Source organism: Lacerta agilis, chromosome 13 (assembly GCF_009819535.1).
Source record: "Lacerta agilis isolate rLacAgi1 chromosome 13, rLacAgi1.pri, whole genome shotgun sequence".
Classification (NCBI taxonomy): Eukaryota; Metazoa; Chordata; class Lepidosauria; order Squamata; family Lacertidae; genus Lacerta; species Lacerta agilis.
Genome location: NC_046324.1, coordinates 40,092,928 through 40,116,494, shown reverse-complemented (window position 1 = coordinate 40,116,494; position 23,567 = coordinate 40,092,928). Strand labels below are relative to the sequence as shown.

General features: G+C 45.5%; 1 protein-coding gene across 4 annotated transcripts in view; it reads right to left on the bottom strand.

The window, feature by feature from the left end:
* Window positions 1-23,567, bottom strand: part of PRKAR1B (protein kinase cAMP-dependent type I regulatory subunit beta) — a 112,265-nt gene that overhangs the window by 3,490 nt on the left and 85,208 nt on the right. For all 4 annotated transcript variants that reach the window (XM_033166949.1, XM_033166948.1, XM_033166950.1 and 1 more), the window contains one exon: window positions 46-127. In XM_033166949.1, the coding sequence (XP_033022840.1) occupies window positions 46-127 (82 nt within the window). The remainder of the gene's footprint in view (window positions 1-45; window positions 128-23,567) is intronic.

Here is a 23,567-nt window from a genome sequence, read left to right as displayed (position 1 = left end):
GTCTTTCTGAATGTTTCACACACTGAAATAAAATTGGGAATTTACCAAAATAATCTGATGGTCCAAGCCGTCCGACTTCCACATACTCTTCGTTGTCAGACCTGCGCTGGAGAACAGAAGCTGTGCCCTGAAAAACAGAGGCAGAAAGGTTTGCTTTACTTGAACACACGAGCTTGGGAGAGGGACCACAGCCCATCACGATTTGCGTGCAGAAAGTCCCAGGATGAATCACTGTCACCTCCAGTTGAAAGCAGTCCAAACCCCTTTCACCTCGGTCACGTGACCTAGCAACCTGGTAGAACTCATTCATTCCAAAGGCTGTTGTGAGTCAAGTACCTCCAAATTCTTCCTGAACAGAGTTTGGAACAGGGGTAGCTTAGGCTGGGCTTTCTATAGACAGGGTTGCTCGGATAATTACCCTTCGCATTTCACACTTCTCTGAATTTCGCGGTTCAGATCTTGGTTCAAATAAAGTATCAAAGTGCATTTTAAGATGAGCATTTAAGGATAAAACGCACTTAGAAATGCGTGTGTTTCAGAACACCTTACTCTGCATTGCAAAGAAGTCTGGTCAGTTGGGTAAGGTTTGGTTTGTAGTCTTGAAATATGTCTGTGAAGGGAGAGGCAGTCATCTCACTCCCCCGGCATCTCAACCATCCCCTTAGCTCAAACTATTGCAGCCCAAAGTTATCTGTTTTAGCACTGTGCTTTGTGCTCACTTTGGGATCAGTCATGCTCTGAGTACCTATGCTGCTCTTTACTGCTACTGTTTTCCATTTCATGCTCTTTCTTGTATAATAAAAAAAATAGTGGGAGGGTGTGGAGAATTGCATACCTGAGAGTTTAATGTTTATTTTGTGATAAAACACACACTTAAATGATTGTGTCTCTAAATGCAGATTTGATACAAAAAATGGAGACAGAATGGACGTTTTTCTTTTTTAAAAAAAGAGTTGATTGTAAATTTTCACTCTAGCAATTCAACTATCATTCTAGTTACAGGTAGGTAGCCATGTTGGTCTGCCGTAGTCGAAACAAAATAAAAAATAAAAAATTCATTCCAGTAGCATCTGAAGGAGTGTGCATGCACATGAAAGCTCATACCAAGAACAAACTTAATTGGTTTCTAAGGTGCTACTGGAAGGATTTTTTTATTTTTTATTTTAATTCAACTATCAGTAATTTATACGGTAAATGGAAGAAATATAATAAAAAGTGGGGAGATAACAAGAAAAAAACCCTATAAAATAAAATATTAAATTGATGTAAGTTATAAGATCATTTATCATTCCAGGACTGAATAGATATTGCCCATCTTTCTATAAATTTATTGTCTTATTATATACTGATTGCATTCCTCTTGTATGTCAACTTCAGCATTAGCAAAACTTGCCAAGTTTTCCTCAGTGACAGAATGGAACCGACATGTGGAATCGACACAGAACGCATCTATCCCTACACACTAGCCACAAGAAACCTATGGCTGTTTTTTGTTTGCTTAAATTTTCATTTGGCTTAAAAAAAAAAAAGATGGAGCAGGGAAGGAACCTCTGAAGTCTTGCCCTCGCCAAGAGGACTCTCATTGTCTGATGAGTCTCGTGTTTGGAAGATTGTGCCGGCCAAGTGAAAGGGCTAGAGGGCATCATGCAGGTCTGCACATTTTGGAAGACGTGCTGAACTACTGCCCGATTAATACCTGTTGCTCTCAGTGGCCAAGTAGGAATAATCTCCCAGAGATTATGGCCATTCTGCAGGAGAGCCTTAATCACTCAGGTGTTGCCTTGCATTCTGCCTGCGTACACACCATACAGGTAAAGAACATTCTCCTCTCCCCACTTCATGAATCCTGGGAATCCTCCTTAACAGAACGACAATTCACAGCACCCTTTTATATAAAAAAACTACAGTTCCCAGGATTCCTTGGGTGAGATGTGCAGCTATAGTGCCTTCAGCCACCACAGCCACTGCTTTGAATGCAGAATGAGCAAGGTCTCGGCTGGAAACCCAGAAGGGTTGTTGCCAGTCAGAGTGGACAATACTGGGCATAGATGGACTGAGTGTTCTGAACTGGCAAGGTTTCACATGTTGCTATGAAAAAATAAAATTCCCTTATTGTGGCCAAACGCTCATTATTCAGCCAAATAATTTTGTCTGTGCTATCTGGAAAAGAAAGCTCCTTCATGTCTCAATTTCTAAGATTTATTGCAGAGGGAAGGAGGGAAGCAGGCAGGGAGGGAGAGATTGGCACTCCTGCATTCTGTAAGGAAAAAGAGAGAGAATAAACCACCCTGTCTGGTCTCAAACCTGATGTCTGCAGTGTGTCCCCACAGCCCCTTGCTCTCCCTCTACATATCAGAGCCCAATAACGGAGAGTTTTCTGGAGCAACCTCTTCTGCCTCCCACTTGTTGTCTGCCTTCTAAATCCAAAGAACACTGCGACTCTAATCTGCTGCAGGAGGGCAGAGATGGCCAGCCTCCACAATATTAAAAAAAGAAGATGTAGAAGAAGGAGCAAAAAAATCTCAGTTTGGCAGCAGAGAGCAATGCCTATTCCAGAGACATCCCCCCCCATTCTTGTTTTTTCAGCAGTCACATTTTCTGCCTCTACCCAGCAAGAATGGGCCTATTGCAGACCAAAGAAAGCCTGTGATACCCAGACAACAGGAAGCAGATGTGAGATCAGATTATATCATTTCACCTCTTGCTGCAAAGCCCTGCACTCCACAAATGCTTCCTGGAGCACTGCTAGGGGTGACCCTCCTGGAAATATGGTCTTTTCTAGGGCACAAAGGACAGGATGCTCATAATTAATCACCAACAGCCATGCCATTTTACACTTGGGATAAACCCTGTAGGATCTTCCATCTCTATGAAGCCACATTATTCCGTCCGCTAAGGATGTGAAGACCAGTTGTAGAAACACTGATAACATAACCCACTAACGGTAAGCCGTTGCCACTCGGTGATGCACAAATATTGATGTTTCCAGACCCATGCTGCTTCCCCAAAACTTCTTCTGACTACCCTAAATGGTTCCCAACCCTTTGATAAGGACGAATATGGACATAGAAAGGAAAACAGGGTCTCATGGGTTCTACCAAGGTTGTCAGTCCTTCAACGGTTGTTTCTAAATCAATGGGGGCCATTTGGTTCATGAAAGAATCACTCAATGCACATCAGTGTACCTTAGCGCTGTTCAATCAACTCTAATATATTTCATAGATTTCTAATGAAACCATGGAAACAGCAGGCTATTTGTTTATAGTGAACAATGGCTCCTGGGGAGATACAAATAAACACTGATTTATTCTTAATGGGCACTGCTCAGGCATTTCTCTGCCTATCTAACAAGACCACAATTGTTATTTCCTTTCTTCCTTTCCTAATTTTTTATACATTTGAAATTTAACAACCTCACAGATAAATGTGTGCCCGTAACTTGCAGCCCCACAGACTTTGAATTTGCCTTCACAGATTGGCCAGCTACACTTATCCTAACAAATAAAGCTTCCAGACCAGGGATTCAGCCTGAGACTATTGTTGTTGCTTAATCTGCCCCAGCTGCAACAAAACATGTCTCTCCCATTTCAGTCTCTGCAGCCACAGCAGGTGCTGTAACTCTCCAACGGTTGGATTTCACCCCAAAAGGCACACTCCTCCATTTTCTCCCGAGACAGATGGATGTCAACAACAGCAATGTTGCTTTCAGCCTACAAACCATACGTACTTGATTTCCCCCCTCCACCCCAACACATTTGTCTTCTGCTTCCCATTGGGGTGGAATAGCATGACAATGCAATTATGAGATTTACATAATTAATTCATAAATACGTATTTTACCAGAGCAGACACCAAGATGAATAGCATAGTTATGGGCAGAAGATGAACTGCAGCAGAATGGAAACAACACTGTGTGTGACGGATACAGGGCAGAACGAAAATTGATGCCTTCTCTGCATATGGATCTCACAGACCTCTGGACGGCAATTTTACAGTATTGGAACTGAAAACACTGGTCACGTGCACAAGGGCTCATGGCCTCCCTGTGTTGCTCTCTTAAGACTTACTGTGTCGGTTGTAAAGTTCTGCAGCTTTATCTTTATGTCCTATGAGCTTCCAACACTTCATGTCTCGCCTTCAAGTTTGAGAAGGGTGTTTGACCTCGTGAGCAGAGAGGCTGGCCCTCCAGGCTAATAAATGTTTGGGGACTGAAATGATAAATCTTTGGTGATCTCAGGAATTTTGAAAAAGCACTGGAGGGTCTCTCTCTTCCCAGTAACTGATATCATTGAGCCTTTTCTCCTCCCCTCCAAGTAAATATGAGCATCACATTGCAAAAACAACAGGAGTCACTGACCTAAAAACAGGCTGCCTTTGCCACCCATCCAGGATCCTTCCTTCCCCTCCCTCTCTGCCCCATGCACCTGTCTGCCTCCCCCTGCCCCCTGCCAACCACCCCAAACACTCCTTTATGGCAAACCATCTCAGTTTGCAGCAGAGCGCAGTTATTTCCTAATGGCTTTCAGATGCCCCGGTGACTTGCTGCGCAAAAATTTACAGCTTATTTATGGTGTCACAATTTAGGACATTAAAAATGAATTAAAATTAACAGCCCATGAACTTGCATCCCTTCTGAAGTTATGAGGGGTTTTTTCTGCTACAAAACCCACCAAATCACTGAATGTTGCTTCATTTTGAAATGATGGGATATGCACCAAATGCTGGAAAGACCTGGTTGCAAAGCCTGATGCATAGGAATTAGAAGCTGATACTTTACTGCAGATAGAAAGGTGCCGAGAAACCCATTTCCTTTGCTTTTTCCTGGTTGCACATTTTGGCCCAAGTCCTGATAAAAAGGCTTGCCATCTTTTTTCTAGGTGGGGATCCAGCATAAGCAGGGAGTTTACAGTCCAGTTAAGACACTTCTGCTCTGCAGCTCAGGACACAATTCAAGCTTACAAGGTCCTACACCAGGGCTCGACAAGGTTTACCTCGCCTGGGCCAGTTCACTCCAGTGGAGATCCCTCCGTGAGCCGGATTGTGTGTGTGAGTGAGTGCTCCTGCCCATGATTTCCTGCGTCTGTGTCTGCGCAGACGCGATTTCTGGCGCCACAGAAGCGAGTCCCCACACCACGCTGCGCCAGTTTAGCACAGCGGGCAGGGAATCGCCGAGCAGGCGGCTTGGTTCGGGGGCGGCTCGTGGGCTGGTTATGGCCCATGGGTCTTAGGTTGCCGGCCCCTGTCCTACACAGTCACAAAGTCCTGCTTGCCACGAAACTGCCTGATCATGATGACAGGCCTCTGAGGTGCTTTTCTGCTTTCCAGTATGAGGGGGAATGACCCCAGCAGCTCCAGGGCTGCCATTGTTCCTCCCTCTGTTCCACACATGGTTGCCTAACCTCAAAAAGGATATTGCAGAGTTGGAAAAGTTTCAGCAAAGGACAACAAAAGTTAGCAAGGGGGCGGGGAGACTCCCTATGAGGAAAGGTTGCAGCATTGGGACTTTTTAGTGTGAGGAAAGAGATGGCACGATGGAAGTTTGTAAAAGTACGCAAAAGTTTTTCTCCCTCTCTCCTAACACTAGATCTTATGGACAGTCAATGGAGCTGAACGCTGGAATATTCACGACAGACAAAAGCAGGTACTTTTTCGCGCAGTGCATAGTTAAAACTAGGCGCTCAATCTCACAGGAGGCAGTGATGGCCACCAACTTGGACAGCTTTATTAGAGGATTGGATTCATGGAGGAGAAGGCTGTCCATGGCCACCAGCCATGATGCCTATGTCCCATCTCCACTTTCTGGGGCACCATACTTCTGAATACCAGTTACTGGGGAGAGTGCTGTTGAACCGTTATCCTGCTTGTAGGTTTCCCCCACAGGCATCTGGGTGGCCACTGTGAAAACAGGATGCTGTTCTCAGTGACCCATGGGCCATTGGCCTAATCCATTAGACTCATCTTATGTCTTTCTGTTCAGAGGTGTGTTCTAGGTCCACCAGTGGAAAACCGGCTTTCTGGCTTTATTGCCCTTATAACCCTGTAGGGGGATTAGCAATGGTGATGCCTTGGGACTCTCAAACTGTCCATCCTCTGTCTCCTATCCTACAGAAGGAGGTCTACAGCATCCAACAACCTCCAGCTGCCCTTCCGGGGTGCACCCATAATTTGCAATTTATTTTCATACCTGTGGTATTTCATTTACATATTTGATTTAATACCTGTGTGTTTGGATTTTTTTAAAGTTTTAAAAAGTTTAAGGGGGGGGAACCCAGTTATTATATAAAGTAAGAGAGATAAACTGAGACAGCATATGATAGCCAATGATGTGTCCAATTCTGGGCACCACAATTTAAAAAGGATGTTGGCAAGCTGAAACGTGTGCAGAGGAAGGAAACCAAGAGGATCAAGGGTCTGGAAACCAAGCCTGATGAGGAACGGTTGAGGGAATGGGGGGTGTTTAGCCTGGAGAAGACAGGATGGAGAGGAGATATGATAGCCATCTTCAAATATCTCAAGTTCTGTCACATGGAAGAGGGAACAAGCTTGTTTTCTCCTGCTCCGGAGGGTAGAACTCAAACCAATTTATTCAGGTTACAAGAAATGAGGTTCGGACTAAACATTAGGAAGAACTTTCTGACAGCAAGAGCTGTTTGGCAGTGGAACGGACTCCCTCGGAAGGTGGTGGAGTCTCTTTCCTTGGAGGTTTTTAAGCAGAGGTTGGATGGCCATCTGCTATGCATGATCTAGTGGAGGTCCCTGCATTGCAGGGGGTTGGACTAGATGGCACTCGGGGCCCCTTCCAACTCTACAATGCTAGGATTCTATAAATTTAAAATTATGGTTTCAATAATAAATCAGAAGCATGAATTATTTATATCAATTGATGAACGTGCGTTGTTTTTCCAATAAATGTTACCTGGTTTTGAACAAAGCCATTGCATGCTTTTTCTCTTAGGCGGATACAACTGATGCGCATTCCTACAACTTATTTTCCCATTGAAGCAAACTGTGGAGTTTTCTTTCTTTTTTTAAAAAAGGAACTGCCCTTTTAATGAAATGCTATAAACCACTGCCACTCCTTTGAGTGCTGCTGGGAAGCTCCCTACAGCTGTCGCTAACATGGCCCACCTGCCCAGTCTGAACGAACCAGGTTATAACAGCTAAAGCTACTTTCTCCATTACAGCACGGCTGCTGAATTTTGGCTTAGCAAAGAAACTACTGAACATTTTACTAGTGTAAAATGTGGAATAGTATACCGAAAAGAAAAAAGAAAAACCTAACACAAAACAAACTCAAGCTACCACTTAGCATGAGCCAAACGAAAGCACAATCCAAGTCACGGCGAAGTCAGTGGAAACTCTTCTTGGCTTCTGCTGCTGCAGTTGGACAAAACCCCACAAGTGCAAAATACATTTACGGCACAGATGACTTAGAAGTAATTTTTTTTTTCATCCTCTTTGGTCATGTGTTTGATAATTTACCAGAAATTGACTGACTGACACTGTGGCTCATGGTCATTATTAGTTTGAATTAAGGTGGTTATTGAAGCTGCAACTGCTGGAATTACAAGTTTGGAAACGCAGACAGACTAATAACTCCAGCAGATGGACTGAGATTCAACCCAACCTCAAGGTGATGTTTTTAAAACCCCAAAAAACAGTTTTAAGACAGAGCAGCTGTTCTTAATTTAAACCCTACACCGGCGTAATTTCAAGCAATTTCGGTTCAATTTCACCGGCCTTTCCTTGCATGCCTATTCCAGCTTCTTGCCTGTTATAATGATTACCCCCCTTTTGAATCAGGGTTGCCTGGACAGGCCTCACATTTGCATTTCAAAAGCAAACACTCTCTTGGAGTGAGGTCCACCAACTGACTCGCTCTTTTCTTGGTCCGTGAAGATTAATTCGACATTAATGTGATGAAACAGGCATTTCTCAATCTGTGGAGACACCAGCTTCCAAGCAACAGGAAGAGCTGGTGACTTCTTAACAAAATTGTAAATTATTTTGTGCCAAACAGCCACATGCTGCTTTGTGAATGATGGGCTAGTGGAGGAGGAGTGCCAAGGATCTCCAAAGCTTGTCGGTGCCCCAGGGGGAAACTTACAGAAAGGACAGAGAAACATATCTAACAGGACTGAACCTGAAAGACTGAACCCATGTCATAAGCAGCATTGTGGTGGCAAGTGTTAGAATTTTTAGAACACAATAATTTTATAACACCAGTCCTAAAGGATCTACACTGGCTACATTTCCAAGCACAATTCAAAGTGTTGGTGCTAACATTTAAAGCCCTAAACAGCCTTGTCCCTGTATACTTGAAGGAGCGTCTCCACCTCCATTGCCCAGCCTGGACACTGAAGTCCAGCTCCAAGGGCCTTCTGGAGGTTCCCTCCCTGCGAGAAGTAAGGTTACAGGGAACCAGACACAGGGCCTTCTCGGTAGTGGCACCCTCCCTGTGGAACACCCTCCCTTCAGATGTCAAACAGATAAACAACTTTTTGAAGACATCTGAAAGCAGCACTGTTCAGGGAAGTTTTAAATGTTTGATCTTTTATTGTGTTTTTAATATTCTGTTGGGAGCTGCCCAGAGTGGCTGGGGAAACCCAGCCAGATGGGCGGGGTATTATTATTATTATTATTATTATTATTATTATTATTATTATTATGTTTTACTGTGTTTTTAATATTTTGTTGGGAGCTGCCCAGAGTGGTTGGGGTGACCCAGTTGGATGGGCGGCATATATCATTATTATTATTATTATTATTATTATTATTATTATTATTAACTTCTATCTAGGGGTCATTGCTTGGTCCTTAAAAGATTTCCACATGTCAATGCATATTTATGGATGCAAATGTAGGTCTCAAATTGAGATGGTTGGGTGCATGGCGTTTCCCCGCCGTTCTGCTTTGCGGTGTCTGCAGCAGCCCTGGTGTTTTTGTGTGTGTGTGTGGTTTTTTTTAAAGGTGCTTAAAATGGGCTCAGTAATAAAACACCTGCTTTGCATGCAGAAGGTCCCAGATTCCGCCACCGGCATTTCCAGGGTAACGGAGGAAATAGGCAAACACTTCACCTCCCTTCCCTCTACCTGCAGGAACCTCTCACATACAGGTAAAACTCGAAAAATTAGAATATCGTGGAAAAGTCCATTTATGTAAGCAATTGTCTTCATTAGCTACCGGAGTTTAATATATGAGATAGACTCATGACATGCAAGGCGAGATATGTCAAGCCTTTATTTGCTATAATTGTGATGATTATGGCGTACAGCTGATGAAAACCCCAAAGTTGAAATTGTTAATTTGGGGTTCTCATCAGCTGTACGCCATAATCATCACAATTATAACAAATAAAGGCTTGACATATCTCGCCTTGCATGTCATGAGTCTATCTCACATATTATTTTCACCTTTTAAGTTGAATTACTGAAAGAAATGAACCTTTCCACGATATTCTGATTTTTTTAGTTTCACCTGTAATGCACACTAATCACTGAATCCAGCTTTTCTTGGCACAAACATTTGATTGCAATTAAAACACACACAGATGCTGTGTCCACCACCGGTCAAGGTATACACCCTCTTTTGCAATGACTCGGGCATTCTAAAAAAAGCGCTCCCCGAGTCTAATTTGGAAAGAATAGAGAAAAGATCAAGGAAGAGGAATTTCCTGGTGATTAATGAGCAGGCGGGTGGAGCCATGTCTGGGCTTTAACCCTGCCCTTTCATGGGTCCCTCGGAAATGCCTCCTGGGCTTAGTTGTTTTTACTGCACTCCAGTTGTGAGGGATTGTCCTTCTGAGAAGGATACCTCCATCTCCCTCTTTCTCCCCTGCATTGTGGCTATTTCTGTGTGTGCCCAAAAAGATCAAGTTGACCTCTTTCTCCTCCTGCTTCTGCTTCTTTCTAGGTGTATATCAGGGCAGGGAGCCCTTTTTCACTTGAGGGCCACACTGCTGTGTGGGCAACCTTCCAGGGGCCACATGCCAGTGATGGGAAGGGCTAGGGAAGAAAGTGGGTGTGGCCAGAGGCAAAAGTGTGTGGATCAGCAAATGCAGATTTCACTTTTGTACAGTGGGCTGATTTGTACCACATTCAGTCACACACACACACACACAATCTTCCATCCAGGAAAGCAAGAGGCATTATCTGAGTTCAAGGACACATTCCAGCCAGGCAAAAACACTTGGATTGTGAAGCAGGGCAAGTGAGGGGTGTGGTTTTGAGGGCCAGAGAGAGAGAGGCTTGGTGCTTAGAACCAAGGTTCCCCATCCCTACTCTAAACCATAGTGGTTATCATCGTCGTCGTCATCATTGTCAGGGATTGCCCGGCTCCTCACGAGGAGAGGGCAAGGGGAGGTCCTACGCGGGAGGAGAGCCGGGGCAAAGGTATTCCTTGTGAGGAGCGAGGGGAGAGAGATCCTCCTCTCGAGGAGGAGGGGGACAGGAGGACTACTCGAGAGAAAGGGCTGGTTGGAGGTCCTGCTCAGGAGGAGGGCAGGGAAAGAAGTGCTCCTCAGGAGGAGGACTGGGAGAACAGCTCTTCGTGAGAGGAGGGCTCTCTACATTACAGGGAACTCCAGCTGCTTCTGTCGAAGGACTCCTCCTCCTCCTCTAGCCTTTCACCTGAGCTCTCTCCAAGGGAGGAGGAGCTGCAAAGGCTTGGAGACTCTGGGCAAAGACCCAGCACTGCCAGCCAAGGGAGAACTGCCGCTTCTGGCGCCAGCACAGCATCGGGGGGGGGGGGTCAGGAGGCACCGCAGACGTCGTTTTAGGGTGCTGAGACTTTGGTGTTGGGTGGGAAACTGGAGAGGGGCACTTCCGGATTCTGCAAGTGACTGAGCGGTCATGTTTTGAACTAGCTCCACACTGTAAAATAGTAATGCACAATAAATAGTCTTAGCAACTGAAGGCTCTGTCGTTACTCATGAGCAACACTTGGGAAAACCCTGACAATCATCATATTGCTCAAACATACCAGGATCCAATGTAGATCCTTTAGGACTGGTGTTATATGGTCCCAGTGGCTGCTCCCAGTCACCAATTTGGCAGCCGCTTTCTAGATTAGTTGTACTCTAGTTTCTGAGTCACCTTCAAAGGTAGCCCCACATAGAAAGCATTGCAGTAGTCCAAGCGGGAGATAACCAGGGTGTGAGACAGTGCACAGGCAGGCAGGGGCTCAGCCGGCGTACCAGGTGGAGCTGGTAGACAGCTGCCCTGGGCACAGAATTGACCTGCGCTTCCATGGACAGCTGCCAGTCCAAAACTACTCCCAGGCTGTGTACCTGGTCCTGGATTATTATTATTTTAAAACCAACACATTATTATCATTGCTCTTGTAAACTACTCACCATTGACATACAGAGCATATCACCAGTTGCCATAGGGTTGTATCCAACTAAGTTCTACCCAGAGTAGACCTATTAGAATTAATGGATCTAAGTTAGTTATGCCCATCTATTTCAAGCTATCAGGAAATGTCCCAGTCCTGCGGGTGAAAAAGTGATCCCAAGGAACTTTGTGCTTAATAGAAAATAACAAACGCTTGCTATTCGGAGGGAAATGCCAACTTTTAATATTTTCTTTCTCATTACTACACACACACACACACACACACAGAAAGAAACAAGTGTGTCTTTAATTCTCTCAACCACACTGATTAATCTATAGATCAAATCAATTCACTCTTGCAGCCCTACTTGCAATGCTGCCATGGCGAGACAATGAGAGAACCCCAAGCAAGAGGGAGATCCACAACTACGAAAGAGGGGAATCTGTCACCCTAAGAGACAAACTGGCCTATTTAAGTGCATCAGGTGTCAACCCAGAAAGCATCACCTGAAGGACACTTTGCCCGTGAAAAAAAATAACCACCAGTGTCTGTGGGAAAACAGCAGAATTAACATGCACCCTGACACCAGATGTTTCTGTGCCAAGCAGTGTGGCGCAGGGCCAAACAGGCTCTGTTTTCCTCCTTCAGACATGCCAGCGGACAAAGCCATAAAAGTTGCAAAGGGGGGAGAAGAGACTGTTGGGAGGGGGGGAGGGAAATGTTGCATTTTAAAGATTCCTCCACTCGACAAAGCTCGCCATTCTCTTTTGCTTTCTCTCCGAAGCCAGGAAAAGTCCACTGAGTCAACATATAAAGCAGCTCGATAATGGCTTATTCATCAGCTCTTCATATTTGGAATTGACCTTAGCAGTTACCATGTTCAGAGCAGAGACGTTGCAGAATTGCCGCCTCCTACCAAGTCAGCAGGATTGAATGCAAATAAAGGAAAGAAGGAAGAGGAGATAAGATGTTTGAAAGAGAGAGAGAGAGAGAGAAAGAGACGGGGAGTTGGGTGGGTAGGATTTGAAAGGTGGAGGCAGCGCAGAGCAGCCCCGGGTTGAGTAACCCATCCCCAAATGCCTTTCTGGAGAAAATTGTTTTAAGCCAATAATATTGTATTATGGTCGGGTTACTCCCACCACCACCTGCTACCCTGTGAAAATATTCGGCAGACAGCAATGCACGCAGACTGAGCGGAGGGGGTGGAGCGGGAAGCATAAACAGGCATCATAACTAAAGCCTCTCAAAGGATGTTAAGGTTGGTGGCTGGGGCAGCAGCTACAGTAGGTTAAGGAAGCGGTGCCTGAGCAGGAACGAAAAGGAGACATTTCTGAATATTATCTTGTCTTTCGGGGAAGGGTCATAGCTCAGCGGCAGAGCATCTGCTTTGCATGCAGAAGGTCCCAGGTGCCATAACCTGGGACCCCCCAGTAGGAGTGCCTCCTTTCTGAAACTCTGGATACACAATGTTGAGCTGGACACACCAGCAAGGGCAGAGGAGAAAACTAATTCAGATCACATTTCAAGGCAAAGTTGGTACTTTCCGAAACAATACGCAAACCAAAAGGCAGCCCACCTTTTAAAATACATGTGTCTCTGGATTTTTCAGTGCTGTTCTACAGCCAAGAGATGTGTACAAGAATGCATATACAGTGGTACCTCCGGTTGCGCACAGAATCTGTTCCGGAGCTCTGGTCGGACCCCGAGGTGTGCGTATCCGTAGGTGCCGCTTCTGTGCATGCGTGTGGCGCGTAGAACACTTCTGCGCATGTGCATGCAACGAAATCCGGAAAAATACTTCCGGGTTTGCTGTGCACGTATTCCCAAGGATACGTAACCAGAGGTCAATGTAAGTAGAGGTACCACTGTAATGGGGTAAAGTGTGAACATGCATGTAAAAGTAAAGGGACCCCTGACCGTTTAGGTCCAGTCGTGGACGACTCTGGGGTTGCGGCGCTCATCTTTTTTTACAGGCCAAGGGAGCCGGCTACAGCTTCCGGGTCATGTGACCAGCATGACTAAGCCGCTTCTGGCGAACCAGAGCAGCGCACAGAAATGCCATTTACCTTCCCACCAGAGCGGTACCTATTTATCTACTTGCACTTTCACGTGCTTTCAAACTGCTAGGTTGGCAGGAGCAGGGACCGAGCAACGGGAGCTCACCCCGTCGCGGGGATTCGAACCACCGACCTTCTGATCAGCAAGCCCTAGGCTCTGTGGTTTAGACCACATCACCACCTGCGTCCCACCATGCCTGTGACCATGACAATAACATACAAAGATGTGTTCTATTGGGGGGGGGGGTTGTTTTGCAAAAAAATGTACCTTGGGACAAATCACACACAAAGCAAGTATTTACACTAAAATGCTGGTGAAGTCATAAAACAGTAGAGTTGGAAGGGACCCTTAGGAACGTTTATTCCAACTCCTTGCAGTGCAGGAATATGCAGCCGTCCCACAGGTTTCGAACCTGCAACCTGGGCATTATCAGCACCACACTCTTACCAACTGAGCTATCCATGCAGGGTTAACTAAGTAGTTGCCCATCCCTATGGACCAGTAGTCTGACTGTTTCTGGTGAGGGTGGAATTAATCATTTGGACACAATCCTTAGAATTCAGCCACGTCTGGCTGAATGGGTGTTGCACAGCTGTTAGGGTGGAAAAGAGACTCTGCGTCCTTTAAAAGTGGACAGAGATGATTCTGTCTGGCAACAACAACTAGATAGCTCCCAATACTTGCCTTTGTTAACAAGTGGGCATTGGGGGGATGATAGTGAACCCAATAAAATAGTTCCACAAAGAGCATAGCTGGGCACAATGATATACATAGGCCTGCCATCAGAAACTACCTTGGTGGCGAGTTAAAGCCCTCCATGACATTTTATTTTTTCTACAGAAGCATTGTCATGCCATCTTTCAGTCCAGATACTCTTGATGTGGCCTGCACCAACACCTTTCAGTATTAAAACTAATCAGACAAAGATTGCCAACTTTGCAAACACAGAGCACAACTAAAATCGGAGAATACAAAATTTGCAGGACCATAAAGCAGGGAAGGTACTGAACTTCATTTGCCCTAGCCCAAATGGTTGGTGAGAAAAGCCACGTATCTGCTGTTCAGTGAATGGCAAGCCTCTGAGAGGCTGGGCGGGTCTCCCTGGGGAGGGCATTCCATAGCCTAGACAGAGTAACTGAGAAAACCCTTTATCTGGTCTCCACCAAGCATCCTTCAGACAGCAGCAAGGGCATACAGCAAAATTTCCCTTGATGAGCCAAGTGCACTGGCAGATTCACATGGAAAGAATGAATGAGCAACTGACCACAAGATGGGAAGTGGTCTTAAAACTGAGTCAGGTCATTGGTCCATCTGTTGTCTACACTGACTGGCAGTGTCTTCTCCAGGGTTTCAGGCAGGGAATCTTTCTCAGCTCCTATCTGGAGATGCCCGAGATTGTGCCCAGGACCCCAAACATATGCTCTCAGCTACTAGTTGGTCCTGGGGAAACTGACCTCTGTCCTGTTGCCATTTCTCTGCCCCGCTCCATTCCATTGGCTGCCACTGGCAAGGTCAGGGTTACTGTCCATGGATAAGGATTACTATACGGAGAGTAGGGAGAATTCAGCAAAGGTTTGCTATTGCCTGCAGAAACACCATATTGATTAATTTCCAGATCTCCATGAAGCTCCTTTTTTACTGAGAACATGGCTGAGAAGTCCTCCACAAAGGAAAGCTCGGTTTAATCCATCCCAATAGCAAGGGCATTACTCCACTTAACATCATTTTCAAGAAGCCATTTCCGTGATATCTTGCATAGGGATAGAATCATAGAGTTGGAAGAGACCACCAGGGCCACCCAGTCCAGCCCCCTGCCAAGCAGGAAACACCATCAAAGCATTCCTGACAGATGGCTGTCAAGCCTCTGCTTAAAGACCTCCAAAGAAGGAGACTCCACCACACTCCTTGGCAGCAAACTCCACTGTCGGACAGCTCTTACTGTCAGGATGTTCTCCCTAATGTTTAAGTGGAATCTTCTTTCTTGTAGTTTGAATCCATTGCTCCGTGTCCGCTTCTCTGGAGCAGCAGAAAACAACCTTTCACCCTCCTCTATATGACATCCTTTCATATATTTGAACATGGCTATCATATCACCCCTTAACCTTCTCTTCTCCAGGCTAAACATACCCAGTTCCCTAAGCCGTTCCTCATAAGGCATCGTTTCCAGGCCTTTGACCATTTTGGTTGCCCTCCTCTGGACACGTTCCAGCTTGTCAGTATCCTTCTTGAACTGTGGTGCCCAGAACTGGACACAGTACTCCAGGTGAGGTCTGACCAGAGTGGAATACAGTGGTACTATTACTTCCCTTGATCTAGATGCTATACTCCTATTGATGCAGCCCAGAATTGCATTGGCTTTTTAGATGCTGCATCACATTGTTGACTCATGTCAAGTTTATGGTCTACCAAGACTCCTAGATCCTTTTCACATGTACTGCTCTCAAGCCAGGTGTCACCCATCCTGTTTTTGTGCCTTTCATTTTTTTTGCCCAAGTGTAGTACTTTACATTTCTCCCTGTTAAAATTAATTTTTTAACAGGGAAATTAATTTTTAAATTTTTAAACAGTCCCTGTTTTTAAAATTCATCTTGTTGCAGGATTCTGACAAAAACAGAAAGGGGGGGCGGAAATTGCCGAAGTTTGCTTGTCCATCGCATGCCCTGAACAGAAATAAATCTAGTGAATCAAGTTTGCATTTGCCCTTGTTGTTGTAGCTTTCAGTCCACTAACTGATGACATTTCTTCCCCTCCTGCACCCATTTGCATTGTATTTCCTTTGCAGTGAAATAAATGGGGTGGGGAAATGTAATGAATATGTGATTTACATACTCTATATAAGTGCTTTTTTCTGGGGGGGGGGGGGTACGCATACCCCTGTCCATTTACTGTATTTGCTTTCCCTTATTTCAACAAGAAAATTTTCTTGATTTTCTTGAGTCAAAATTAGAGTACCCCTAAACATTTTTCTTTTTTTTAGAAAAAAAAGCACTGTTCTATATAATTAACTAGTTGCATTATTTTGCCACAGCAGACAATGAGACAGATAACAGTTTTTGGGTGGATGATGAAACTGCAGCGGAATGAAAACAGTGAAGTACGCAGGACACAATGAAAAACAGTGCCTTCTTAAATCCTTAACCTTGAAGCAAGGATTGGAGGGAGGGGCTCTGCTTCTGACCATTTCCTTTGGGCAGTCTCTAAAAGACGGGATGGATCAATACCATTGGTAACAGGAGCTCTCTCTCTCTCTCTCTCTCTCTGTGTGTGTGTGTGTGTGTGTGTGTGTGTCTGTCTGTGTCTGTCTGAAGCTTTGACTATATAGGGATATCTCAAATGCATCTTTGAATATTTACCGTAATCAACATGTACACTGGCAATATTCAAGAGAGCATCCCAGGCTCCATTAGCATTCTCAAATCTCAAGAGAGTTGTTTACCATAGTAAGGAAGCTGCGCTAAGGAGAAAAATGCATTGATCTTACACACACACACACACACACCAAATTAAGGGGCTGTGATTGACAGCAATGGTCAGCTTTTGTGAGCACTCCTGCTTGAATGCTTGCAACATCTGTAGATGTTCCTGCTTCATATGTGAACAGGGAACAGAAGCCCACGTATGCCACAGCCGCGTTTAATTTGCCTTTCAGTGACACCGTCCTAGCTGCACCATCCATAAAAGGGGAAGTGCCAAGAAAACTTGACATTCTCAAAACTTTCTGAAGTCCAAGTGATCTGTAAGATGTGACATTTGTCAGAAGTGAATGCACGCTAGATTTACACACCCGGATACATCACCTTTCCCCTTCTAGCTATCAAAGGAGCCTGTGGTGGGAACTGTTAGCTCCCAGCATAGTTAAGAACGTATCGGCATTTCTAGCGTGAACCTCAATTTTAAGGGGTTTATGAATCACATGTTTTGGATTACATCTGGATGAGGTTGAACTGCTTGGAGGAAGCTGTCATTCCAGATGTGAATTTAAAAGCCAGCCATACTGATTTGTTGTGCTGCATGCTGAGCATGCAAAAGAGAAGCTTTGAGTACTTAAAAAGAAGTTTGAGGTTGACGTTCTTCTGGAAGTTTGTGGATTCTTTTTATGTTGCGAGGCTGGGAAAGGTAGCCCAAGTAGGGATCAGTCACCCAGGTTTTGCAGACCACCAAACTACATATGATGTGGAGGAGAATGTTTTCATGTGTTCATGAACTCATCAAATCCCACCCCTTCGGTTCCATCATCTTTATCCTTTCAGCCCACTTTACCTATTGCTAAAACTTCTTTCCATGTTCCAGTCACCTCTCACCTTGACTTGCACATGGTGGACATGATTTCTGCCCCCCCCCCCCCGCTCCAATTGGGCAGTACCACCCATGTATGCTTCTGAAACCCCTTTAGTCTATATTCACTTTGGTCTCTTTCATTTCCCAAACTTGGGTCTCCAGCTGTTTTTGGACTACAACTCCCATCATTCCTAGCTAGCAGGACCAGTGGTCAGAGATGATGTCTGATGTTTTACTATGTTTTATATATGCTGTAAGCCGCCCAGAGTGGTTGGGGAAACCCAGCCAGATGGGTGAGGTGTACCAACAACAAACAGACAGACAGACAGACACAATTCCAACCATGAGCTGTATCCAACCAAGTTATATCCAACCAAGAGCAGACCCACTGAAATCAATAAGCCTAATTAATAGGCACAAATTAATAGGCATGCCTAATGCCTGCAGACCTTCCAAGTGTCCCTATTTTCCAGGGACAGTCCCGGATTTACAGAAGCCGTCCCGCTTTTCCTGTGGATGCCCCTATTTCCATTGGAGAAATGTTGGACGGTATGCGGTTATTCATTTCTATGGGTCCATTCGTGCGTAGGATGTGCTGGACGCAAGGGTGGAGCTCCTCTAGGGCCTAATGAACTCAAAGAGACCTGCCCCCAGGTGAGTGGAGTTAGCACTGCCACCTTAGTTTGTTTGTATTGAACAAAAGGATGACTGTACGGATCACTGGGAACTAGGGGAGGGGGAAAAGGAAGCTGAGAGGAGATCGCTGCCACAGCCGACTCAAAACATGGGTGACTGTGGAGGACTTGCAGCGCAGCCTTTGTAGCTCCTTCTGGACAGCCTCCCCAGTCCTTGTTACTAATTAATCAAGCTGTGTTTCTTCAAGAGATTACCAGGCCTGATAGCAAAGTGTGCCTAAGGTGGGCCTTCGGCTCCATTCATCCCGACAGAAGACATTTACCCAGACGTTCTCACGCCTGGCCTGGCTGTGTTTGTGTGTGTTCGAGTCAAAGGGGTCCCTCTCAGGTTAAGATGGCAAGCAGTTGAGAGCGCACACCATTCCTTCGTTCCTTCCAGCGCTGGCCACACAAATCAGCAGTAGTGGATCAGCTTGCATTATCATTCTAAGCAGAGTTTTTTAACTGAGCAGGCTGTAAGGCCAACATGAAGCACCCAGGCCAAGAGGCAAGCAAAACCAACATGCAACAGCAACAAAACGAAACAAAATCTGAGGCATTCTGGAGCTGAACACCTTCATCTGCCCCAGCTGCAACAAAACATGTCTCTCCCTTATCGGTCTCTACAGCAGGTGCTGTAACCTTCCAATGGCTTGACTTCATCCCCAAAGGTACACTCCTTCATTGTCTCCCAAGACAAACGGATGCCAGGACCTCAATCAAGCCTGGATTTTGTACATCACTAAAATAATATGCATGTTACTGTGATTTATGAAGCAGGGTATTATTATTATTTCTTTATGAGGCAATATGTTTTAGCTTCCACCTCCATCAGCTGCTCTGATGAAAATGATGTTTCCAAGATGACAGTGAAAGAGTTCTGGGGACGGGATGCTCAGAAGTTCTTCATCTGATGAAGCTAAGAGATGCTGGTCCTATGCTCCAGGTTGAGGCCATGTGGTGTTTGTGTGTCCAGCATGTACACCCAGGAATAATAATAATAATAATAATAATAATAATAATAATAGGAATTTAAGTTACATTTCTTATTTTTCTGTTGGGTACTTTATTTTTATTATATTTATTTTCTCTTAAGACACCTTCAGCCATGGGGCAGAAAGAGAAACAAATAAATCTGCACTTAAAAATCTGCACCTGTTCTCATTTAAGGATTAGATCCACCGGGTATTAATCACTGCAATCAATTAGAAAGTTAAATGGCGCAATTACTCAGCGCTTCAGAGCTCCAGACGTTTTACCCATGGCCTGCAATTTAAGTAGAGGGAACTGGTTGCCAGCATCCACAACTCACCAAAATCAATGTCAGAATCCCTATCTGATGTGAATGTCGTGAGCATAGCGAGCATGGCAAAACTTTGATAGCGTTGCTCAGCCTTCTCCAACTTGGTGCCACCCAATGGTTTTGCACTACAATTCCCACTAGCTGCAGGCAGCAAGGTCATTGGTCAGGGGCGATGGAAGCTGGACTCCAAAATATATAGGGGGCACCATGTTGGGATTAGACTGGACTAACTGAATTGGATTAGTTTAATGTCGCAGAGGGGCATAGCAGGCAGAAAGTGCCCAGGCTGCCATTGGCTGAGATGTTCTAAGGGTCTTTGGCTCCTTTAACTCAGTGGAAAACTGGGTCTCTATAAATTACATGAACTAATCTGGCATCGTCCCCTCGCTTCCTTTTTAATTGCACCCTCCTCCATCTCCCTAACGTTGCTTGAATGGTTTCCCATCAACAAGATGGCACTTAGCCCAACTGCTAATCCAGCATGAAGTTCTCAACATGCAACCGATATCAGGGGGTTGGGGAAGGGAGGGAGGGGCAGCTCTCCCAGCATACCGAGAGGAGTTCCATGACATAACTCCAGGCCATATATGGTGCTTGCTGACGAGAACTAGAGCCAAAGGATCTGATACGGGGGAAGCGTGGGAGCTGAAGAAGCCAGGATGGGCTGCCACAGCTGTGGACTACGGCATTCTCGGGCAGCTGAATCAGACCAGCTCCCTCCTGGATGCTGTGCTACTAAAGCTAGCCTTGGGAGAGGTTCAGGTTGGAGTTCCTGAGAACAACTCCCACTCTGAAGAACCGTCTGCAGATAACTTCCCACGAGGCCAGCTCGACACCTTAGCCTTAAAAAAATGCAAAAGAGCAGGAAGCTGGGAGCACAAGAACCAACTCCTAGGGGCCATGGGGGCTTCGGCTCCCACAATAAAATATTTGCGGTGGCCAGGCCCCCACAAAATTGACGAGCATTCCCATTCAAATGGTGTGTGTGCACTGCGTCATGTGATCAGTTATGCGGGGCTGGGCTTAACTGGGATCAACTGGGCTCACACAATATTTTATTCAAGTTGGCACCCCTGGCTGGGATATATGGTGATGTGTGGCTATTTGCTCAGAGTTCAGTGGGTTTAAGTTCTCCAGCACTCCCTTCCTTGTGCTGTCACTCCCTCCTTCCAGTCAATTCTTGATTGACCTAGAACAGGGACAGGGAAGCCTTCATCCTCCAGATGTTGTTCCAGTCAGCATGGCCAATTGTCAGGGACAGGGGGAGGTGTAGTTCTGCAACATCTGGTGGGCCACAGGTTCCTGGTTCCTGTCTAAGGCCTCACACCATATATTTAGAGCTCTGATACCACTTCAAACAGTCGTGGCTTCCCCCAAAGGATTCTGGGAGCTGTTGCTTGTGCTGAGAGTTGTTAGGAGAGCCCCTGTTCCCTTCACAGAGCTACAATTCCCAGAGTTCCCTGGGAAGAGGGATTGACTGCTAAAGCACTCTGGGAAATGTAGCTCTGGGAGGGGAGTAGGGGGCCTCAGCATCTGTAACAAACCACAGCTCCCAGAATCCCTTTTGGGGGGGGGGCCATGACAGTTTGAAAGCACTGATACCACTGTAAGGTATGGTGTGAATGTGGACTTAGAATTTCCCACCTGCAATTCCATCAAATATGCTCAATACACTTGCTGTGCAATAGTAACACACACATTTTCAAAAAGGCTGCGGCTCAGCGGCACAGCACATTTTTTTGCAAGTAAAAGGTCTTGTGTTCAAACCCTGGCATTTCCATCAGGAGGCGATGGGTTTATATGGGTTTATTTTGTGGGAAGCTGTAGGACTCAATCTGAATAATGTTTAAATCAATAGCCTTGCTTAGTATGGTTTTGGTTTTATTTCCTTGGGGGGGGTGGGTGGAATTAAAAGTAATGATGATCCAAATAAACAGGCAGGTTTGTATAGGGAGAGGAGGTCCACTTATGTGGCCAAATGTAAAAAGGGGTGTGCTCAGGAACATTATTAGGACTGGGGAATGGACCAGTTCCTTGCCCTTGGAGACCACAGCGTCTAGAAAGAAAGGGGATGCTTTGCTCCCTGTTGGCTCCGGTTGCAACCCATTTGCCCTGCAGAGCTTACTGGAAGCCAGAAAGAGGCGGCTCCTACCTGTTTAACTCTGCCACTTCATCTGCATATTAGCCTTCCCCAACCCAAGTGCCTAGCCATTGGCAGCACTGGCTGGGACTGGTAATTTGCCAACATTTGGAGAGCACCAGGTTGGACTGCATTTCTGTGATGATGGCACTGGTTCTGATACATGCAGAAGATTCCATTTTTAACCTGCGACGTCTGCCAAGGCTAAGGCCAACCCCTTCCCTTTCTCGATGCCATGGGGTTCCCCCAGGTGGAGGGAAGAAGACATGAAGATGCTTCACTCTGAGCCAGACTCTTGCATCCAACCAAACTCACAACTGTCTACTCTGACCACTTCAGGATCTCAAGCAGAAATATGTCCCAATTGTGCTTATCAATATCCTTTTCTACAGTTCGTGCTGGGGACTGGAACTGTGATCGTCTGCATGCAAAGCGGGTGACAACTTCTGCTTCCATTTCCGAAGGATTGGGGAGGAAAATCACCTGTGTCAGCCGCTACACCAGACCTGCATAACTAAAGCAACATGTGTTGGGTCCATGAACAACAGCTCTTCAGACAGCTGTTTCTCTGAAGGGAGGATGGAGATTGCTTTATGGTAGGGTGGAGACATCGGCTGTTTGAATCTGTCCCACCTCACTGTCCCACCCACTGTTCACTAACATTATATATGGGGTTGCTTTATAGTCGAACTGGAAAACTAGCAAGACCCAGCTAAATGTACAGCCTGACTCTTGAAAACAAATACCTTAAAAGCACACACACACACACACACACACACACACACACACCAATGAAATCAGAAAGGCAAAAGTCTCCTGAGTGTTGTGTACACACACACACAGTGGTGATGGTTTATGATATGGCTGCAAATTTGGTTTTTTTCCGGGACTGTGCATCTGTTACGAGGTTCACTTGCCAAAATATAATTCTTTATGGCAACAAGCGTCGCACGGCGCTTAAGGTTCTGCACCTCAGTGCCAGGAATCTCAAATGGGATAATTCCATGACCTTGAAAATCCAGCAGATGCATTCCACATCTGCCCAGGCTGGGAAAGCCTGATGTTGTTGTGTGAAAAAGCAGGGTGGGAAACAAGATCTCAAAAATGTCTGAAGGCAGACAGGGAGGGGGAGGTGAGAACTGACAGGAGGTTTTTAAAATACTCCCCCCCCTCCAGCCTTTGTTCACTAGTTTTCACAGATCAAACTGCAAACCTGTTACACGCTGGGAACATAAGAAGCTTCCGTATGCTAAGGTCAGATTATTTGTTTACATAGCCCAATATTGTCTGTGCAGTAAGTGTCCAATAGAGATGGACACAACATCATGTATATTTTGTTCAGTGTCAGTTTTGAATGCATTCAGTCCGAAATCTGCTCCATCCCATTTAAAACATGCATTTAAATTGGGTGCGCATTCCCCTAAAATGCACATTCTGAATGCATTCCCCTACAAGTATGTTTTATTTCTGTGCGTTTTCTCCTAAAATACACATTTTTGTATGCATTTTCACTTTGAAAACACATGTTGAACCAAACTGCACCTGATCCTTTTAACTGGCAATGCTGAGGACAGGTGCTTCAGGATGAGAGCGGAGAGAGAGAATGGCAGAAAGGCACTTGTAGGGCACACAGGTGACTTCGATCACACACTGTTGAATAAGCGTGTGTGTGTGTCAGGCCATGGGGAATCCAGAAACCCAGGAGAACCGGGGGAAATACTTCACCTGTCTTCACCTGTCTTGAATAAGACTCTCAGACCCAATGCATGAGCCAATCCCC